Source organism: Quercus suber, unplaced genomic scaffold, assembly GCF_002906115.3.
Source record: "Quercus suber isolate HL8 unplaced genomic scaffold, Cork oak 2.0 scaffold_582, whole genome shotgun sequence".
Taxonomy (NCBI): Eukaryota; Viridiplantae; Streptophyta; class Magnoliopsida; order Fagales; family Fagaceae; genus Quercus; species Quercus suber.
Genome location: NW_027070027.1, coordinates 88,117 through 110,786, shown reverse-complemented (window position 1 = coordinate 110,786; position 22,670 = coordinate 88,117). Strand labels below are relative to the sequence as shown.

At 32.4% G+C, this 22,670-nt stretch overlaps 1 protein-coding gene across 1 annotated transcript; it reads right to left on the bottom strand.

Annotated features, from left to right (window-relative positions):
- Positions 1–10,592: 10,592 nt before the first annotated feature.
- Positions 10,593–22,670, bottom strand: LOC111997531 (beta-glucosidase 12-like). Its single transcript, XM_065764758.1, has 13 exons — positions 22,500–22,670; positions 21,532–21,725; positions 21,328–21,397; positions 16,314–16,389; positions 16,075–16,152; positions 15,899–15,986; positions 15,238–15,493; positions 14,761–14,876; positions 13,085–13,302; positions 11,588–11,619; positions 11,171–11,273; positions 10,946–11,054; positions 10,593–10,864 (listed from the first exon to the last, which is right to left on the bottom strand). The coding sequence occupies exons 2-13, from the start codon at positions 21,627–21,629 to the stop codon at positions 10,696–10,698; spliced, it is 1,413 nt and encodes a 470-aa protein (XP_065620830.1). The 5' UTR covers positions 21,630–21,725; positions 22,500–22,670; the 3' UTR covers positions 10,593–10,695.

Sequence of the window (22,670 nt, the reverse complement as noted above, 5' to 3'; positions counted from 1 at the left end):
AACTGCAGAAAACGCAATCTAGTCAACTTTCGATCGATCGAGTCTATTCTTCGATCGATCGAGCCAGACCGAAATGCCCCAATGCATCTACAGTCTCTCGATTCCAACTTTACAATAATTAATCAACTTTGAGCAAGCTTAAACAAGACTAATCATATTGTTTTGATCATGGTTTGCCGATATTACAAATTAGAGTTCTAAATACAAAAATTCTTAAACCTTTAGAACCTAATAAACTCCCCCTTTGGCAATCCGTGACAAAACACAAATTAAAAGCTTAAAGTTTACAAGTAAAAAGCCCTTTACAAAAATAATGCTCATAAACTTCAAATTCAATCCTAACTACTATCCATCAGTTGCAAGTGTAGACAGCAGCTCAGTTGAATCAACCTGTATATTTCTAAAATACTCAACAAACGCATAAACACATGTGTGACAAAAAAGAGTAAAACAACAGGTATAACATTCTTGTAAGATTCACACAACGCAGAATAAAGACATATATTAATGATCAACTCATAAATATAAAACAATAAGCAGTGAATCACAAAGCAACAAGAATCAATGAATATATCATGTATATCAATCAAAGTAACTCCCCCTAACATGAATATCCCTAAAAATAATATACAAAGTGAAGCACCTAGATACAATCTAAAAACTCCACAAGCTCCTCAAAAACAACAAATCTCCCCCTAACTACAAAAGCCCCTCTACAAGTCAAAACTCCACTCCCCCTTTTTATGATGGAATGCCAAAGGGCAATCACAAGCCAGCATCAAAAGGAGGTGCTGAGGGTGAACGAAGATGCGCAAGGTCGACTCGCAGAGCGCGAATCTCATCAAGTAAATCCACCAAAATCTGACAATGAGCCGCCTGAACGGTCATGACAGTCTTCAAGGTACGACGAACATCAAAGTTGGTCGAAGGAGGTGGAGGAACATCAGCAGCAGCAACATCACCAGCAGTATCAGGAACATCCTCACCAGCAGGACTTGGAGAAGAAGAAGGAGGAGGTGCGCTACTAGAAAGCTCAGACCTAGGGTGTTTAGAACCAGCTCTAAGATAATCGACCCTCTGTCTAAGAAAAGACGCACCTATGGGAGCAATCACATGAAGGGCTCAGAGGAAGGGAAGCCACTAAGATCAAGATAAAGCAAAATCCTATGAATAAAAATAAGACGAACAAGAGCATGAGAAATAGATGAACTCCTGTAAACATCGTTCAAAGAATGAAGAAATAGATGGGGAAAACTGATAGGAGCATCAGTAACCAGAGCGTACACAAATACACACTGCTCGAGAGGAATGGTGTGAACATAAGATATGGGCCAGATAGAATGACAGGCTATCCTAAAGAACAAATAGTGCAACCCGGAAAGCTTAGCAGAAGTGATCCTAGGATCAAAATCCCACTGGATAGAAGTCCCAGTGATGTAAGACAAGACATCGCTCAACTCGGGAGACACATCATAAGGATAGACAGGATTCTGGACCACGGGTACCCCTAGAGCATCAACTACTACTTGAGGAGTAATGGTGTACTCTATGCCTCGTATCCAACTCTTTACCAAAGTGTTGGAATCATAGATGCGGATAGAGATGTTCGAAAAGAACTCTCTAATCAAGGTAGAAGGTGGAGGAGGATCAGAAATATCCACCAAGGGTAACCAACCCCGACGCTCAAAGTTTGCCCTAATGGCAGGATCAAGTTCATCTAAGAGAACAAAACGCTCAGCCCAAATCTTTCTCTTAAGGTTTAGCTTCTCAAAAATCTCTTGGTTTTTCTCACTCGAAAACCTCTCACGGTCAAAAGAAAGAGGGGATGGAGAAGAGGAGGGAATAGACCTACAGGCTCTAATCTTCCTAGGCATGATGCTAAGGAAAGGACAGAGACACAAAGAGAAAACCAAAAGAAAAGAAGAAAACAAAACCAAGGGCAGACTGTAAGTTAGCACAATAAAAATAGAACAAAATCTATATGATGCATGAACATTAACAATGTTGTGATGCATGTACTAATGCAGTAAACACAGTTTTAATTAGGTTCAATTTCACAAAATTGGCTTGAACATAGAGTTTCTAACAAAAACCCTAAAAAAAATTTGAAAAACCACTTGAAAATTTTGAAACAAAATGATGAATTGATCATCACACATTGTTGAAAACAAATTATAATAACCAATTTCATCAAAACAACAAGCCAATTTCATCAATTAAACCCAATTGAACAAAAAACCCCAAATCGGATCAATTTCAAGCCCTGGAATTTTTAATTTCTCACAAAACCTAAAATTGATCAAATTAAACTATCAAGATCATGTTTATAGCATGTCCCCACAAAAACCCATTGATCAATTACACAAAATTAGGCTTGAATCAACAAAAATCCCAAAAAGAAAGGTCCGAAAATTTAAAGAATAATGCATGAAAAATGCATGAAAAGATGTAAATAAACTCAAAAGAAAGGGTAAGATAGTCATATCGGCTTAAGGAAAGAGAAAACTTGCAAAAAATCTGGAGGAAAACGACAAAAATTTGGACTTTTAGCCTTGCCGAGTCAGAGAGAGAAAGAAAAGTTTGAAAACTTTTTGAAAAAGTGTTTGAATCAGTCAAGAACAGTGTTTTAAAAAACCTGATTCGCGACTTTCGATTGATCGAAAAATACATTCGATCGATCGAATCAAACAGTCATTTTTAAACAAATTAAAGCACTTTTTCGATCGATCGAAAATCAGAATGTATCGATCGAACTGGGCAGAGGCTCACAAAAGTTTTGAGAAAAATCACAGTTTTGAAAATCACAAACCATATTTTGAAAACAACTCCTCAAAGCATTAAACTAATTGAGACAAAATGCATGAGTATGAGATGGAATGCTTTTCCAAAAACCCAAGTTTTAATCCCAGTTTCTCCAAAGAAAAATTTCAGCCATTTTTTTTTTTAAAATTCTCAAGCAAAAAAAAATGTTTTGCATAATTCTCAAAGTATTTCCAAACTTAGTTGGTCAGACCAAAAACACACACAATAACATATACAAAGTTTAGCAAAGAGTAACTTGTGTAGTGTGTAACTAGCAAAAACTTGAGATACATGTGAGGTGATATGTGAATAGCAATTAATCACAAAGTCTACACAATCCATCACATAGACTTTAAAAGAGACTATCACATAAAGAGTTACATCCTATAACTCCCACATCTCCTAGAACAAAAGCTTGCAATCATGTAAGTTTCTTGTATTTTTGCCTCTTTTTTTTTTTTTTTTGTAAGATGGCATCAAGCCTAATAGTACACACCAATTTTATTTATGTGAGATGGCATCAAGCCTAATAGTACATACCAATTTAAGCATTCAGCAATTAAGCCGAGGCAACACCTTATGTTCTTTTTGTGCATGTGCTACACTTTCTCGGGCACAGAATCTTATAATATGCACTAAGGTGTTCATGATTGGCTAGTGAACAGTGATGAGATGGTTATTTATGTCTTTCTCAAAAGGATCAACTTCGACAGTCAAAACAAGTCCGACAGTCAAATAACATGTGACTTCAAGATCAAGACAAAGTGATCAACAACCATAAACATCTTTCCCACACAACATGCACTACAAAGTTTCAACTAGTCAAGTGCAATAAATAAGCTCATCAAAGCTAAACAAGGTACATAAGACATGTTATATGAAAATAAATTGACCAACCTTGTTTTTAAAGACCAAGAGAAATAGTGCCAAACACAGTTTGCTTTCCCCCCCCTTTTTTTTTTTTTTTCAAAAGAGAAAACAAATAAATCCTAGAATGAAATGCATGAATGTAATGCAATGCAAGTCCTAAAAAAAAAAACACAATAACCAAAGAACAATGGTCACAGAGGAATGAGCAATGAAGCACAAGGACCATGTCAGAAAGACTCAATTAGGTCGAATCTTTTGCATTCAAAACCTTTTAGATGCACCATGAGCATTGGAGTTCTTATTCACATTCGCATGATTTTCAACTCCAGAATTGGAATAAAGGTTCAACGCCTTAACCAATTCACCAATAAGTGTCATAGGATCTTGTGCTTGAGGCACAGGCACCTTCGGTTTATTTGCTCTCTTAGCAGCTTGAAGCTTGTAACAGTTAGGACGAATGTGTCCAGACTTTCCACAATAGTGACAAACTCAAACAGGTTTACTATGCATCTTGTCCTTAGAAAGGGTAGAATCCTTAGGTTTAGTTTCTCTCAGATCAACCCTAATCTTCCTAGAAGGTGAAACTTCTACAGGTTTGACTACCTCACTCACAGGTGGTTTGACAGTTTCACTCACAACCTCACTCGCAGAAGGTTCAGAAGAAGATGGAGGAACAAAGTTTGTGGAATGAGGAGTAGACACAGAGATGCTTTCAACATATCCTATCCTAGATTTATCAGAAGGATACTTTTGAACATTCAGCATGTGATCAAGTTTAGAACTAGCAGATCTAGCAACAGATAAATCATGTTTCAAAGTTTTAACTTTATCAAGTAAAAGCATGTTCTCAGATTTCACATGGTTCAAAAGATCATTAGCATCAAAAAATTTAACAAGCAAATTTTTCTTTTCAAGCTCAAGAGAATCAATTTTCTTCAAGCCAAGTTCAACATTCATAGCATCCTTTGCAGCAACTTTACAAAGTTTATTCTAGGCCTCTTGAAGATCTGCATCCTCAGAGAGTTCCCCATCAGAAGGGTTCTCCTCAACAAATATGCTTTCATTGACTACAGCAGTAGCAGTGAAAGTAATAAAGTTTCCATTCTCGTCACATTCAGACTCATCATCAGAAACCTCATTATCAGTAAAGGTTACAGCCATAGTTTTACCCTTATTTCTCAAGAATGTAGGACATTCAGATTTAACATGATCATACCCTTGACAACCAAAACACTGAGCACCCAAAGAATTGTTTGAATATTGACCTACTTTTTCTCTAGGTTTTTCAAAGTTATTAACCTTAGTGGGATCATTCTTCCTAAAGTTTCTAGGTTCAGCAGTGTTTGTACCTCTTGCCCTTCTATTTGTATTTCTCAGGAAGTTTCTAAAATTCTTGGCAAGGTAAGCTATCTCTATAGTAGAGAGCTCATCATCAAATCCACCAACCTCAACATCATCAACAGACTTAAGCGCCATTAATTTGGATTTGTTTGTTTTGGGCAAGTCAGACTCATAGGACTGAAGAGATCCTACAAGCTCATCAATAGGGATGGAGTCCACATCCTTGCTCTCAGTAATGGCAGTCACTTTGGGTCTAAAGTCTTCAGTTAAAGATCTAAGAATCTTCCTAACAATTTTAGGTTGATCATAGATTTCACCTAAATTAAAAGCAGAATTAAAAATATCATTCAGTTTGGCATAAAATTTATCAAAGGATTCATCATCAAACATCCTAATGTTCTCAAACCTAGAAGTTAATTGCTGCAGTTTGTTTATCTTAACTTCCTTTGTGCCTTTATGCACAGTTTGGAGGATTTTCCAAGCAGTATGAGCAACCTCAACATTAGAGATCCTCTTAAATTCCTCCATAGAAACAGCATTGAAGATGGCATTCATAGCTTTGCTATTGAAGCTAGCTGCTTCTTTTTCAGAAGTTTGCCACTCACTCACAGGAGTAGTGGGCTTCTTCCATCCGTATTCAACGGAATTCCAAACTCTCTCATCAATAGATTTCAGGAATGCTTTCATCCTTACTTTCCAATAAGCATAGTTATTCTCATCAAAGTGAGGAGGAACAACAAAATAGTGTCCATGCTCCATGACAGTAGGGGTCAAGGATCAGCTCAGAGATTAAAAAATCTCTAACAAAAGAGCTACCCGCTCTGATACCACTTGAACGGTTTTAGACCCCTTAACACACAACCAGATTGAGTAGCCTAGTTAATTAGCCAAGTTGTTACTTAGTCAAATTAAGCAATTCTAAGTTAAAACAATCAAACAATCATATCAAGAATATATAGCAGGGGAATAATAAATAACACAAGATATGATCACCCAGGAAAACCAAACCGGTAGAAAACCTGGGGAGGATTTTACCCACCGATCCTCAAGACAAAACTGAATTCACTATGAAAGAATTGTATGAACCAAGCTCCCCGCTTGACTTCCTAATGCTACCTACCAGTAGAACTTACTGACACGACTCCGTGCAAACTCCGAATCCACGGACTCCTTCTTTTTTGAATTCTTCAATCAGCTACAAGCACCCACGCTTGATATTCTTTAAGCTTCAATGGTAGCAACCTAGTTGATCATCAAGATGTTGAAGTAATCTCTATCTTGAAAACTCTAAGTTTTGTGTAAAGGAAAGCTCCTCTAGATCTCACAATAGATTTACACAAAACAGCAATGTATGAGCAACAATACAACTAGAGCAACTCTAAAAACGTGGTTAGGGTTTTGCTTTATATACCTAGGGCAAAAACATAAAACCCTAAACGTTTAATGAGTTAGGGTTGAGTTGGAAAAACTGTAGAAAACGCAATCTGGTCGACTTTCAATCGATCGAGTTTATTCTTCTATCGATCGAGCCAAACCGAAATGCCCCAATGCATCTACAGTCTCTCGATTCCAACTTTACAATAATTAATCAACTTTGAGCAAGTTTAAACAAGACTAATCATATTGTTTTGATCATGGTTTGCCAATATTACAAATTAGAGTTTTAAATACATAAATTCTTAAACCTATAGAACCTAACAAAAAGTGTATGAGGTCATAGACTATCATGTTACACAAAAGTTTAAATAAAACGAAATTCTATACATTAATAAATCTAAAAAAAAAAAAAAATCATGAAATGAACGAAATTGAGAGGCCTTGAAATAAAATTTTCCAGAATTAAATTTCATCTAAATAATGCATACTATTTCATTGGAAATTCATACTTTCAAGTTTCATATTGTTGGAGAGAGAGAGAGAGAGCTGGATGTTCATGAGTGTAATTAGCGTCCCATATAACTTGGTCCTCTGCCATCTTCTTTTGCTGCACCTTCATAATAGAAATTTGAAATAACACTCGTGCACATAATAATATTGACATATGCTTGACATCCCCAAGACATTTGAAGAAAAAAAAAAAAAAAAAAAAAAACTATGGTACAAATTAACATAGAGATAATTGTGACTTAGTTACCTGATAAGACGCTGATGCTGTCCCAAAAATAAAGCCTTTGGGAAAACTGGTACGGTTGAATGAAGCAGTGTCATGGCTTGATGAAATAGCAATGACATTAGTCAATAAGCCAAGAAGAACTAGGAGGCCTAAGCCTGGATAGCCTTGAAATGCCATATTGATTTTGGGTTTTTTGTGTAGCACTACATAATCTTACTTATTTAGAAAAGATTAAAAAGAGATGAAAAAAAAAAAAAAAAAAAAACCATAGAAAAGGACAAGCAATATTTTAGTCATCCTAGCTGTCCTTCAACTGATTGTTTGACATTGTATATACCACGTAGAATTATAGATATCCTCTAGGTTTTAAACTTTGACCATTTACATCAGCTCTCGAAAAAATTGATATATTTTATCATATAAACCTTTTTTTTTCTATTTTATTTAACCACGTTTTCAAAACAACAAAATCAAATTATCTATTTTAAACTCTATTTGATTAAAATATCAATTTTTATAATTAGTTCTCCCTTCATCACTATTAAGATAAGAATGGGATTAAAAGTTCTAATCTGTCATCCACTCATCTGTTGTCTTCATTTAACAAAAAACAAAGAAATAAACAAAAAACAGAAAGACTAAGTAGCACTTTTTCAAGTAAGCCCAATTTTTCTATATATTTTTCCCCTCCAGGGCATTCAAGTACATGATGCTTTCAGTCATGAGGAGAATTTGACAACGAGCGACAAGATCTCAAAATTGTAAACTATACAAATAAATAATGTGCATCTCACATATTTTTGTTTTCTTTCTATCATCATACTGCCTCAGAAAAGGTTGCAATATATATATATATATTATATATATTTATATTTATATATATATATATATATATATTTGAACTTTAAGTTATGTGAAGATTAAAATACCAAGGTAGACGGGCAAGAAAAAAAAAACTGAAAAAAAAAATTGCATCAAACTTTTGTAACCATTTTAGGATCCGTATCAATATTATGTATGTCATACACACCTCTAGACCGATGGGGATCTCATTGCGCTCTGCTACCACAACAAAAGTTATTAAAAATAAAGGCTTGGACTTGTTAGTACATAGGAGTTACATAAGAAAATCAAAATAATAATGCCAAATGCTTCAGTAAGCAAAAGAAAGATTAGTGTTGACACCCTATTTTGTTCCTCAATAATGATGCATATAATTTTGCACATGCATCCCTCCAATGATGAACTAATTGAACAATGCACGTAAACTCTCAAATCTCCCTCTCACTTGTTGTGTTAACTTTGCCCTTAATTTTACTTTTACTCATATAAATATAATTCTTGACCTCTATTTTATCAAATTCTCAATTTCAAAATATAGAAATGTTCAAATTATATTTCTGATAAAAAAAATCCCACTTTAAAAAAAAAAAATTAAACTAACTGTGTTTTATTTTATAGTTTAATCACAACACTCTTTTGTCTAACATTTGAATTTAGTGTTTAAAAATGAAAGAAAATTAAAAAGACAATAATACAAAAATGAGTGATGCTAGTGAGGGAAGGCTCTATCGTTTTGACAAAGTTTAGCTACAAAATTAATTGTAGCTTAAGGCTATAAACTCACTTAATAAAATAAAAATTACAATATATTTTGAAAATCCAACCGTTGAATTGCATTTTTTTTACACTTTTAATACACATTTTAAATTTTGTGTCAATCAAATATTATTTATTATCTGATCTATAAGCATATAATTTGTGCATAATTTTAAATCACAAGAACTTGCAATTAAAAAATTTTATTGATAACATGACTATTGATATTTAATTTTCTTGAAATTTTGTAAGCATAGAAGATATAAGAAGAATATATAATCCAATGGTGATTTTGTCAAAGTTCACCTTAAATAAAAATATATTAAGTAAGTTTGTAGCCTAAAACTATAACTAATTTTGTAACTAAATTTTGTCTCTCCAGTTTTGAAGAAGAAAATCTTTAAGGGAGAGAGTCTCAAGAGAATCTCTGATCATTAGGCTCCATTGAACAAATTTTAAAGAAAGTCCTAAGAGTAGAAAAAACAAGGAGATTTCGGTGTCTTCAATATTCTTGATTATAGACTTGTCAACGAGTTCGGTTTTCTTTAAGCTAGACTCGTAGTTTAGGCCATGATTGAAGTAATAGTTTAGGTAAAACAAAAGAGCACGTGCATAGCAAAGAAAAAGAAAAACGAAACTAGTTCATGGGCTGATCCCTTTTTTTTTTTTTTTTTTTTAGAAAGTGCTTGATCTTGTTGTTAATTTTGTTATTACCTTGTTTCTATCATTATCATGCTAATTTTATTATTATCGCTTATTTTGTCACATGATTTAGCTTTAGGCCACCTTATCATAAAATTACCATTTGTTTGAATTGATGTAATGAATTCGGTTAATAATATTGTGTCCATCAATTAATTAATTGAATACCAAAATATCTCTTACTTACTTTGTTGAGACTGGTAGACATACTAAGCGTGCGTGGGTGTCTCACCCTTTCTCATGGCTAAATTTGGCCTCTGAATTCGTCCTTGGTGGACATAGACCATTTTTCTTATCTATTGACACAATCAAATTAAAAAATGATTTTTATTTCTTATTTTATTTTCCCTTTAAAATAATAACAAATAAATGACGAATCCTTCACTTATCAAAACCCACGATTTCTAATTAAAACTCTCAAACATAACATCTTTTTTTTCTAAAATCCCTTCTGGAGGGGTGTTGTCACGTGGCAGTTGTACACAATTAGCTTGTGAATCTGATATGTAGCATGCATTTTTAGCATTAGAGTGATCATAATAAGCTGCATAATTAGCAGTATTGTAGTTTAGCCCTAGAAAATCAAATGACCCATTTACTAGTTTGGTGAACTTGGGTAATATATATATATATATATATATAGTCAAATCTCAGAGAAAATCTAATTAGATTTTAATTGGATTCTCAATTTTGCGCCACGTGCCCCATTTATTTTTTAATTTTATGCCGAATTATTGAGTGTAAAAATTGAAGAGTCCAAATCAAATTAGATTTTAATTAGAGTCCAATTTTCCGTCACATGTCCATCTAAGTTTTTAATTTTTGTGGCAAATGAATTATTGAGTACAAAAATCAAAAAAATCTAAAATCAATTAAATTCTGAATCATATATATATATATATGAGAAACCATTACATATTTTAGAAATGTATGATTTAAAAAAAAAAAATGTAAGCTAATGCCATGTATAATTTAAACAACATAATTGTGATTATTTTTAATTATACCCGTACATATGCACAGGGTTGCACACTAGTCGGTCATTAATAAGAGATAAATAAAAAATTAAAAAAAAAAATCTTTTGTTTAAAACTCATATAATAATATATTATTTAACAAGCATTCTGCATTAAAGTCTTGTACTCCATATAAGTTAGTGAGTTACATCATTTAAAGAGCATAAAAATGGAGAAGAAATAATCTTTAGTTTATTGTTTGGAGACTGTCCAATGTTAATAGATAGTTCATAATTTGACCATAGTTCTTGTCTACTTCTTGAGGAAATTCTTGAACCAACGGGCAGAATGTTTAGGGTATCTTTTATTCCCATTTTTGTAGTCTACAAAGTTGATTCCGAATCGAACAGTGTAATCTGAAGACCACTCAAAATTGTCCAACAATGACCATGCAAAGTATCCCTTAACATTTACACCATCCCTATATATACCAAAGAAAGAAGTGAAATCTAGTTAGAATTCTATAATTAGAGAGAGAGAGAGAGAGAGCTATTGCACTTACTTGATAAACCTATGAAGATACAAAAGATGTTTATGGTAATAGTCAATTCTTTGGGGGTCAACGAGGGCTTCCTTGAGTGACAAGGTGGCATTATTGAACTCATCAATTCCTATAAATATAGTTGGGAGAATTTAGCCTCAAATGGAAATCTAATAACTACCAGTAGCATACCAATTTTCATGAATTTATGGGATAATAAAAGAAAAAGAAGTTAGAGGAAATCACCATTCTCAGAGATGTAAATTAGTGGATTGTGGTACTTCTTCTTTATGTAGAGCAAAAGGTCTCGAAATCCTCTAGGATAAACAAAGAGCCAACTTGAAGCAGCCTAAGATTTTTTACGAATACTAATGTAAGGGTAAAACATAATGTGTTTATCTTTAGTTACAAGATAAAAGTTAAAAAAATTAAGATATTCATTATGTCAATGATATGACATCAACCATATTTATTACTGCGTCAATTTAAAATGATTTTTTTTTCCTATATATTTGATTGTAGCTTTAATATTTTCTTAATGAAATTTCTAGAAGGCTAGGCCATTGAGTACCATCAATATACTGAAACAAAAATGTTGTTTGTTTTTTCCCTCTAACTACTAGAACAAAAATGTTGATATGTATTTTGCTAGCTAGTACATACTGGTGGACCAATGGGGATCCCGTTCCGTGAACCTGCAAAAACAAGAAAAAAAAATGGTCATGTAATTATTACCATATTAGATACATAAGAAACTCATAAGCATGGCTTCGGGTGTTGAATTTGTACGTACTACTAAGATTAGCACTTGAATCCGTCAATAAACTTGCTCTATCACCATTTGGTTGAGAGGCATAAGCTGCATAATTAGCAGTATAGTAGTTTAATCCTATAAAATCAAACGACCCTTTTACCAGTTTGGATTGCTCTTTGGTGAACTTGGGTAATCGATCTTTAACGAGAGATCTCATACTTTGTGGATAGTCACCATTTATCAATGGGTTCAAAAACCTGCAACAACAATGAAAATTTTAAAATTTATGCATATTATTAATTTATTAAATTTGTAAATACTTAAGTTGAACAAATTCTAAAGAAAGAAACCAAAAAGTTGGTGTGATTCGATTGGATCGAAAGCAACAACTTCATCTTAATGGCCAAAAAAGAAAATTAAAAGAAATATTGTGCTTTTGGATGCATTTGGGTGATTGCTTATTTGCTAAAAGTATAATAAAAAAACAAGGGGAAAAAATAACTTTTTTAGGGCGTAGTCCATCAAATTAAGCTCAAAAATCCTAAAAAGTTCCTTTTTTTTTTTTGGTACTTTGCAAAATGAACCCTTAGGTTAAACAACATGGAAATGGAAAAGGAAAAGGATGTCTGACTGCCCTTCTAGCAAGTTTATGGGCAAGAGAGTTTCCTTCTCTAGGAATATGCTTAACAGAAATACAAGAAAAACTAGAAAACATACATTTAACATCCTGCAGTACATGACCCATATAAGAATTGTCCATGTAGTCACCAAGAATAGCATTAACAACTGTTTCAGAGTCACCTTCCACCTCCACCTTGTCAAACCCGAGTTCCTTAGCAAACATCAGCATAGTTCTTAGAATCGGACCAGACCGGGAGGTTGGACCGTGAAAATCATGAATTGTGATGAAAATCGGTTTTTTAAGCATAAAGAACCAAGCATATGTGGCAATTCCGTGAATCCCTAAAACCGAAGTTGGACCGTACGAACCGGTCAAGAACCGTGCGGTCCAACCCCTTAGCAATTTTTTTTATTTATTTTTATTTTTATAAAAACAACTTAACACAGTTTTATTTTACTTAATTAAATTATCCATCTCTTACTAGGAATAAAAAAAAAATTATAATTAGAATCCTTTAAAGATATTCAATTTTACTTCAAAAATTAATCATAAATTTTAATGTTTTCATGGTTATTATTTTATTTTATTAACTTTCTTATTTAATTATTAAATATATGCTTGAAAATCATTAAATTTCCCTCACATATATAGATATATCAGTCAATTTTGCTAGTTTTATAAATTTAATATCTATATTTAGGCTTTAATTAATTATATTATTATTACCATATTAGATACATAAGAAACTCATAAGCATGGCTTCGGGTGTTGAATTTGTACGTACTAGTAAGATTAGAACTTGAATCTGTCGAGAAACTTGCTCTATCACCATTTGGTTGAGGGGCGTAAGCTGCATAATTAGCAATATAGTAGTTTAATCCTATAAAATCAAACGACCCTTTTACCAGTTTGGATTGCTCTATGGTGAACTTGGGTAATCGATCTTTAACGAGAGATCTCATGCTTTGTGGATAGTCACCATTTATCAATGGGTTCAAAAACCTGCAACAACAATGAAAATTTTAAATTTATGCATATTATTAATTTATTAAATTTGTACATACTTAAGTTGAACAAATTCTAAAGAAAGAAACCAAAAGGGTGGTGTGATTCGATTGGAAAGCAACAACATCATCTTAATGGCCAAAAAAGAAAATTAAAAGAAATATTGTGCGTTTGGATGCATTTGGGTGATTGCTTATTTGCTAAAAGTATAATAAAAAAACAAGGGGAAAAAATAACTTTTTTAGGGCGTAGTCCATCAAATTAAGCTCAAAAATCCTAAAAAGTTCTTTTTATTATTTTTTTTTTTTTTTGGGACTTTGCCAAATGAACCCTTAGCTCAAACAACATGGAAATGGAAAAGGAAAAGGAAAAGGGAAAGGGAAAGAAGAAAATAAAAGAAAATTTAGGACATTTATTTTATCAAAAACTTTATACAAATGGGTTTATACTTTAAACTTAATTCGATAAAGTTTTTGTCCGAATGGGTTTATACTTTATAAAGTGACGTGTATGAGTATTTTAGTTGTATGACCCATTATATGACTTTGACACTGAGACCAAACTTTTATTTGGATCCATCCTTGTCATTTTTCTCTCGTAGATATATGCATTTTATTGGGAAAGTTCTCGATGCGGGCTCGTATATTTATGCTAAAATACTTCATCTCCGAAAAAAAAAATGAAATGAAATTTCCTATATCTGACAATAAAAAATAAATAAATAAAAAAATCTAATCTTATATTTATTATTTGTTAAAATTAAACTTTTTAGTACTTAGGCACTGAAAAAGAATTATTTGACCACTAAGAATGAGTTGACCCTCCAAAGGCCAAAGAGTTATTTAATAAATAAAAAGTTATCTATATCAAATTAGATAAATTTTTTACATTTATTAGAATTTAAAAAGATATAAAGCTTATTTTAGGATTGTTTTGTAGACGTAATTATTTTGATAAATTTTATATTCACTATTATTATGAATAATGACTAATCAGCAATAGAGGTGTTAAGAAGCTATAAAGCTATTTTTAACATTAAGTGCCCAAGCTAAATTTTTTTTTACAACTTGCTACAGTAAACTGTTAAGTATATATTATTTTATTATATTTATTGGGTTTTTGTGGCAGAGAGGAAGTGAAAGAAAGTGAGAACAAATTAATAAAATTTTAATCATTGGGAGATCTACTTTTGATTTTGCCTTCATAAAAAATTAATAAAAAAGCATATACATAGGTGCTAACTACCCCAATCACAATGTCCGGATCTTGCCCCTGACTTCAATATATAATTAATCATTGGGAGATCTACTTTTGATTTTGCGTTCATTTGGGTTGAGAAATTTTTTGATTTGGGTAGGATTAACAAATTTTACACGCTAATTAAGTCCTTCAAATGGCAAGTGTTAAATTAGAAAATGTAAACTAAAAACCATAAAGGCATAAAACATAACTTACCATCCCAACGTGAAATCCACAGCAAGTTCCGCAGCCTTCTGGTCTCTCTTTGCATTAGAGAATGGCACAAACCAGTGACTCACAATCGTTATCCCTATCACTCCTTTTTGTGCTGCCTAAATGGTGAACATTTTTTACACTCAAAGATCATGCATGAGATTTTGTATATTTATCTAAGTTAAACTTCATTACACAATTGTTCAAAGCAGTCTCAGAAATTGCTATTCATATGTTCTTGTATCATTTGTAAAGCAAGTTTAACCAACCATGTACATTTAGGAGTTATTTAAAAAAACAAATAATTTATAAATTTGATATAGTTACAATGGTGAGGGTGATTTAAATCCTAAATGTCTCCAACTGAGACACCAGGAGATATAAGTTGAGGTACAAGCCTCTTGGGAGACATTTAGTACCATTTATTATAACTGGAAAAAAAAAATTGGTTTTAATATGTTAAAGTTTTGTAAGTCGAACCTGATATTTTTTCTTGTACAATTCAACAGCAGCTGCATGAGAAAGCAGCTCATGGTGTGACACCAAATATGGCTCTGTCCCTGAATCCCCACTGGTGCAATTTAGATTTTGCCAAGCAGAGCATCGACCTGGCGCTAACGCTTTTGCTGCATAACCACCATAGCTATAGCTCCATGGCTCATTTAGTGTGATCCAATGCTTTACCCGATCGCCAAATTCCTTGAAGAGAAGTTCCGCATAGTCCCGGAAATCATCACTGAATATTAGACGCGTATGTTAGAATAACATTTTGTGACAAATGGTGACTTACTAATTTTATCATAGTATTGAGTTTGAAATCCATACATAAAATGTCATATATTAGGCACCACCGATGAATGCGCCCCATTTATTAGGGAGATTTGAAATCCATACATGAAATGTCAAAATAATGGATAAATTTAAAACTTTAATGTTTTGACACAAATGGTAGGTTATCACTTTAATATCGATGTCCTCAATCTTTCCTTTTATTTTTAACCCTGAAATTGGAGTTGTTTAAAATCATAATTACATATTATGTGGTTAATATATGTAAAACATCTATAATTGGATGGAGAAGTTGGATTATTTGGTGAGTTTTTTTTTTTGGGGGTAATTTGTTGGTGAATCATTCACTTACACAATTTGTGGACTTAGGAAACCACCATAATCATCTTCTAAGGCTTGGGGAAGATCCCAATGGAACATTGTTACAAAGGGCTTTATACCTGCATTTAGTAATAGAAAAATAAAGTGTGCATTATAAAAAGTTAAATAAGTTGATGACATTTTGGAATTTTAATATTGATTCTTGACCTTTGCCCAGAAGCCTATTGATAAGCTTGTTGTAATACTCGATTCCTTCCCGATTCACACCGCCGCTTAGTTTTCCTTCTAAAATTAGTCCCAAAAATGAGATTGTTAGGAACATAATGTAGCCACAAAACAATAGTCAATCCACCAACCTAAGATGTGTATTTGATGGTACCCATTTTTATGTCATTTTCATCATGTGGATCTAACCTTTTATGGGATTATGAAAAAGATAATCTTACTTGGCAGTACTCGAGACCATGAGATTGAGAATCTGTATGCATCTAAATTCATCTTTTTCATAATCTGAATATCTTTCTGCAATGTATAATCACAACATATATAAATTGTTAGAAAATTTTGAAACAAAAATTTCTTATATTGTGATTATCTTTTATTTTGTTAGATATGCTCAATAATTAGAAAAAAGCATTTGGCAAACATAATTTGGCCCTAAAAATGTAGAAAAGTCCAGACACAAAAATTAAAAGCTAATTAGGATCTAACATATATATAATATAATTTATTAGTGAAGCCAAATTTTCAAGTTGGGGGCAAGTTTTAAATAGAACTAGTCGCTAACCTATGCGATGCACGGGAATCTATTAACTATGAAAAAAAAATCAACAATGAATAAAGAATAGACAAACCCCTAGAATGGATTTGAAATTTTTTCAAAAAGAAAGAAAGCCTTAAGTGAAGTTTTGTGAATATGATACCTTATGTTTTGTGAAAATAAAGATCATATTTGATATATTTCATAAGTAAATAAATATCTAACCATTTAACGAACTGGATAAAGAAGAGATTCGAAATTTTTAAGGTGGACCGAAATCAAACCAAAGTTAAATTGTAATAACATCATAATTGGCACCTCCCCATGCACAAAGTGCTTGGGGGTCTGGGGGGAAAGGGTTTGAGTTATGGGGTTAGCAGCATGTTGTAATTATTTCTCAAAAAAAATTAGTTTAATAACTATTTAAAATATAATAAATATATTAAATTGGTAAAAGTTGAAAATTTGACTAAAATAGTCCAATTAAATATAAAAATCTATCTTTCAAATATATTTTTAAATAACAACTTTTAGGTAAATAAAAAAAATTAAATTCTAAGTAAGCATATATAGATATTGAAGTTTGATGGTCTAATAATATGTTAAGTTTTTAACCCATATTATCTTGTTCTCAAAGGATTTTATTTCCTTAAGCAAAGAGTCTCAAGTTAAGTGGGCGGACAATCCAAGGAAGCTACTAAAGAAAAGTAAAAAAATATTAACATAAAATGAAAAGTGATCAAGTTCCAAGAATGTGTTGGTAGCACAACATCCACGCAAAGTGCTTTAAACTTTCATAGTTGGCCTTTTTATTTTCTTTGGATACAAAAATTTCAAACTTTCTCTTCATTTTTTTTTTTTCTGAAATAAATACTTTATTTACTGCCAAACAAAGATATACAATCCAGATTGGGCTTGTTGCCATCTCTATATAATGCCTAAATAATCAAAGGTGATAGAATAGAGATGGGTACTAGCCCATTCCAATTCAAAAGGGCAGCCCATCTAGCTAAAAGATGAGCTGCTTCATTACCTTCCCTGTTTTTTCCATCTTACCTCCCCTGTTTTTTTTTTTTTTTTTTAACAGAACTAATTTAACTTTAAATTTGTGGAGGAAAAAAAGTCAGAGAAAGAATTACCCGTCGAAGTCATTGTTAACCAAAAAGTTAGAGGGAACTCTTTTTAGTCGACTTCATATGCCTTCTTCTTCTTCTACTTCTTTTTCTGGAAAAATCTAAAACTAGAAAGGTCGTTTTACTGGAAAGTGGTTCTCTTTTTTCTTGATTGGAATGTTTGGAAACAAAGATTGAAACAGGTCTTTAAGTTTAGAATGATATGTGATCCTTCCAACCGGTAAGAATCTTGGCTTGGATTGTCTTATGGCTTGATGCAGTTGGCGAACAGATTTTTTAGATTTCTCTCTCTCCAGATTTCTCAGTTTTTTCTCTTTCTCCACTCTTTGCAACTCTCTCTCTCTCTCCCTTTGTTTCTCAGATTCTCTCAATTTTTCAATATAACCGAATTTTGTTTAAAACCGTGTGGGATAAACTTTAAAGTTTAAAGCCCTCAAACAGTGTAAAGAATCGAAACAGGGCAGAAGAGCAAATCTCAGTTAAGAGTGACTTTGAAGTTTTCATTGGGAATGCGGCATTTGGGTTTGTGTTTTTATAAAGAAGTTTGATATGAAGACTTTCAAATGGTCGGTCAAAAATTTAAAAAAAAAAAAGAAAGAAAGAAAGAAAAAAAAAAAAAAAAAGAGAAGGACTCTCAATAAATGAGTGACACTTGTTTTGGTATTTCCTACCCAATAAATGAGTGACACCTGTTTCATCAGATTACTTCAATAAATATCACAATCTTTTATACTATCGAGAAAATAAATTAATCATTTATTGGAGTAGTTTGATGTGGTTTTTTGAAACAGATGTCACTTATTTATTGGGTAGGAAATACCAAAACAGATGCTAAGTTAGTATTACTGAAACATGATATACTTTCTCCTCAAACAGTGTACTGTGCGGTATTTTAAAGAATAAATTGTAGACATGGCGGTTTTTTAAGTGGCATTTTTTTCCTAATGTGGCAACACTCTTTAATGCAGGAAAAGTTTCTGTTTTTATATATAGTATTAGACATTTTAAAATATAACCTAAAAAGTATCAATATTATGAAAAAAAAAAAAAACAATTATAATTTTCGNCCCCCTTTTTTTTTTTTTTTTTTTTTGTCAGCAATTTCGTTCATTTTCTTTATCTCATCTCGCTATCTCTTCTCTATCTTTTGAACAAAAAAGACCCAAATTTTATTTGAGAGAGACATGAAATGGAAGATCTAAGAGTGGAAAGAAAAATAGTGCAAAGTCTGAAAGAGATTGAGATGCAAAGAATGAGGTTTTGTGATTTGTGGGTTTGGCTTGTATTTGTGATTTATGGTTTGGTTTATGCTGCTTGTGCACTATGTTTAAGGAAATTTATGGGATGAAGATGAAGATGATGAAGAGAGAGATGAAATTATTTTGGTTTTGATGATTTATGGGTTTGGTTTATGCTGGGTGTGTAATGCATTTGAAGAAATTTATGGGATGAGGAGAAAGATGACGACCCCGGAGATAGGGTGTTTTGGTTTATGCTGAGTTTGTGATATAGAAAGAGATGGAGATGGGGATAAAAGGAAGAGAGAGTTGATAAGTTTTTTTTAGCGAGGGAGAAGGAGATAGGTAGGATTTTATTATTATTATTATTATTATCAGGTTCTGTTATCTGTTTTCAACATTTACCTAGTTTAATTTTCGCAATGACTATCAATCTTTTTTCAAATTTTTTGAAAGTTTTCTTCTAAAAGAGGCATTGTAGAAAGATTTGTCAAATCTACCTCGATACAAACTAGTTTAGAATTCAATTTAGACTCATTATTATGCTCATGATTAATTCTCCATAATTTTAATTAACTACAAATATGTATTTCATTTCACTAAAATAAAGAAACAAAAATAACCAATTCGTAATTGCTAAAAATCAAGCAAAAGAAGGTTTTTTTTTTTTTTTTTTTTAAATCATTTAAAGCAAAAGTCTAATCTAAATATATAAAGTTTTGACACGAAACAGCATATATCCCCTGTAGTAATGATATTATTCGTTAGCAAATAGCAACATCTCCACTGCTTCCATCCTTTATCCAATCTGCAATTTCATTGTAAGTTAATACAGCATTTAGAGAACAGATTTTTTTGTTTTGTTTTTTTCCTTTTACTATTTAGAACTAGTAATTAGAGCCATAAGAAAAATGTAACTAGTTTTGAAGGAAACAAAGGCAGAGCGAGGAAAATGAAGAAAAATAAATACCAAAAGGTAGAAATGTGAAGTTTTACTTTTTACGTCCTTGTCGTTGTTGTTCTTTTTTTTTTTCTTTTTCATTTTTTAAATCAATCCAGGATAAGTATCCATCCTAGTCTCATAGATCTAGTTAAAATAAATAAATGGTGTAAATATTGTTGGGTCATCAATATTGAAATAAATATTATCTTAATAATGGAGCAAAATCTAAATAACTTATTGTTATATTATTTTGATATATCTTTTTAAAATTATTAAACAATTTGGTGATGAATATTTTCATCGTCAAGACATTTGTCGACCCGGTTTGGTATGTCTTAGGAGACGATACAGTACATATAGTGATGAAAAACTTCGTCACTATAGGCATTGTTTGTTGTAGTGTTGCATCCATTACAAATCAATGATTTAATTTGTAATAGTTGTACATTCCTTGAGTTTAGTTGATTTGTGACAAGTATTTTTTTGTTGGTTTTATTTAGTGACAAAAGTTGTTGGTATTGCATTTTATGTTTGATATATTTTTCCTGAGTTTTAATGTAATTTGGGGTAAATGTACTTGAGCCCCTCCCTCAACCTTGGAAAGCTGCTTCAATCAGAGATCTCGCAATGTAGAGGCGAGCTAGAGGTGACCTAGGTGGCCTGCGAGCTCCACATGGCAGGTGGCCTGGATGAGAATGCAAACGTGCATCTCGCGACCCCCACACGATCTTAGGGGTTGACAAGGTCACAAATTGCACGACCTGTTTGTACTCTACATTCTAGACTGCACCTGTCCAATACACATCTACCAGCACACACACAGAGTTGTGAGGCGTGGCAAGGGCTTCATATAAGGGTGTCATAAACCCTAGAATCTATAGAAGAGAAATCCAAGAGAGGCCTATCATAATGTATGAAGAGAGAGAGCCATTTTGCTTTGAGAAAAACCAATCCAACCCTCTTTTCCATCTCCTACATTGTATTGATTGAGATATTGTAAACACATTCCTCACCCATAAACACAAACCTTGTGAGTGAGAGAAAAAGAAGGGACTCGGAGCAATTCGTTACTAGCTCGAGCTTAGAGGGTTCAAGTACATGCACACAATAGTTTTACAATGAAGTTATTATTAGTTCTCACGGTCTACCATTTACAACACTTTATTACCAACCATTAATAGCTAACCACCTAGGTGTGAAAATATTGTGTTCGTAGCTTAATAAACATTAATAAATCTTTTAAAAAATTTAATCATGAAATGAATGAAATTGAGAACCCTTGAAATAAAATTTTCCAGAATTAAATTTCATCTTAATAATGCATAATATTTCATTGGAAATTCATACTTTCAGGTTTCATATTGTTGGAGAGAGAGAAAAAGTGACCTGGATGTTCATGAGTGTAAGTGTCCCATGTACTTGATCCTCTACCATCTTCTTTTGCTGCACCTTCATACTAGAAGTTTGAAATAACACACGTGCACATAATAATATTGGCATATGCTTGACATCCCCAAGACATTTGAAAAAAAAAAAAAAAAAAAAAAACTACGATACAAATTAACATAGAGAGAAGTGTGACTTAGTTACCTGATAGGACGATGATGCTGTCCCAAAAATAAAGCCTTTGGGAAAACTGGTACGGTTGAACGAAGCAATGTCATGGCTTGATGAAACAGCAATGACATTAGTCAATAAGCCAAGAAGAGCTAGGAGGCCTAAGCCTGGATAGCCGTGAAATGCCATATTGATTTTGGCTTTTTTTGTGTAGCACTAGGTAGAATCTGCCAGTTTTTTTTTTTTTTTTAAGAGAAGCACTACATAATCTTATTTATTTAAAAAAGATAAAAATAGAGATGAAAGATTAAAAAAAAAAGAAAAAGAAAACGTGGAAAAGGACAAGCAATATGTTAGGTATCATATCTGTCCTTCAACTGATTGTTTGGCATTCTATGTAACACGTAGAATTATATATATCCTTTAGGTTATAAACTTTGACCATTTACATCAGCTCCAGAAAAAATTGATATATTTTAACATAAAAACCATTTTATTTAACCACATTTTCAAAACAACCAAATCAAATTATCTATTTTAAACTCTATTTAATTAAAATATCAATTCTAATAATTATTTCAAAACAAAACAAAAAAACTAAGTAAGAGCCTCACCAACAAGCTCTCTAAACTCAAAATTTGGAGAGAACACCCACAAAAAAAGTGCTCCAGTAGTCACTCTAATTCACTGTTCATTAGCAAAAAATTGGTTGCTAATGAACAGTAGCTCTCTAAGTCTGATGACCTATTGTTCATTAGCAAAAGAATTAATTCGAATAAAATATTCAACTATCAATAAAAAGATTTAATTTTTACTCAATAATCACAACGGTAACAACAGAACTATTCTTCATCTTTTCTCTCAAACATCTCTAAATTCAGTTTCAATCAAAATACAAACTCAAATCACAATTTTAAAACTAATCAAATTAAAAATAAAAAATAAATAAATAATAAAAAATAAAAAAAGAAGAAGAAGAAGAAGAAGAAGGCAAAGCTAACCCATCTGAGCCTCGGTGGAGAGGAGGACATGCGGTGGTGGGAGGAGGACTAGCAGAGGACAGGCATGTGTAAACACTGATTTGAAAGGTTGTCCTCTCTAGCCTTTGACATCTGCCGACGATCTTTGTGTGTGAGAGAGAGAAAGAAAGAAAGAGAGCTTCTTGAATGCTC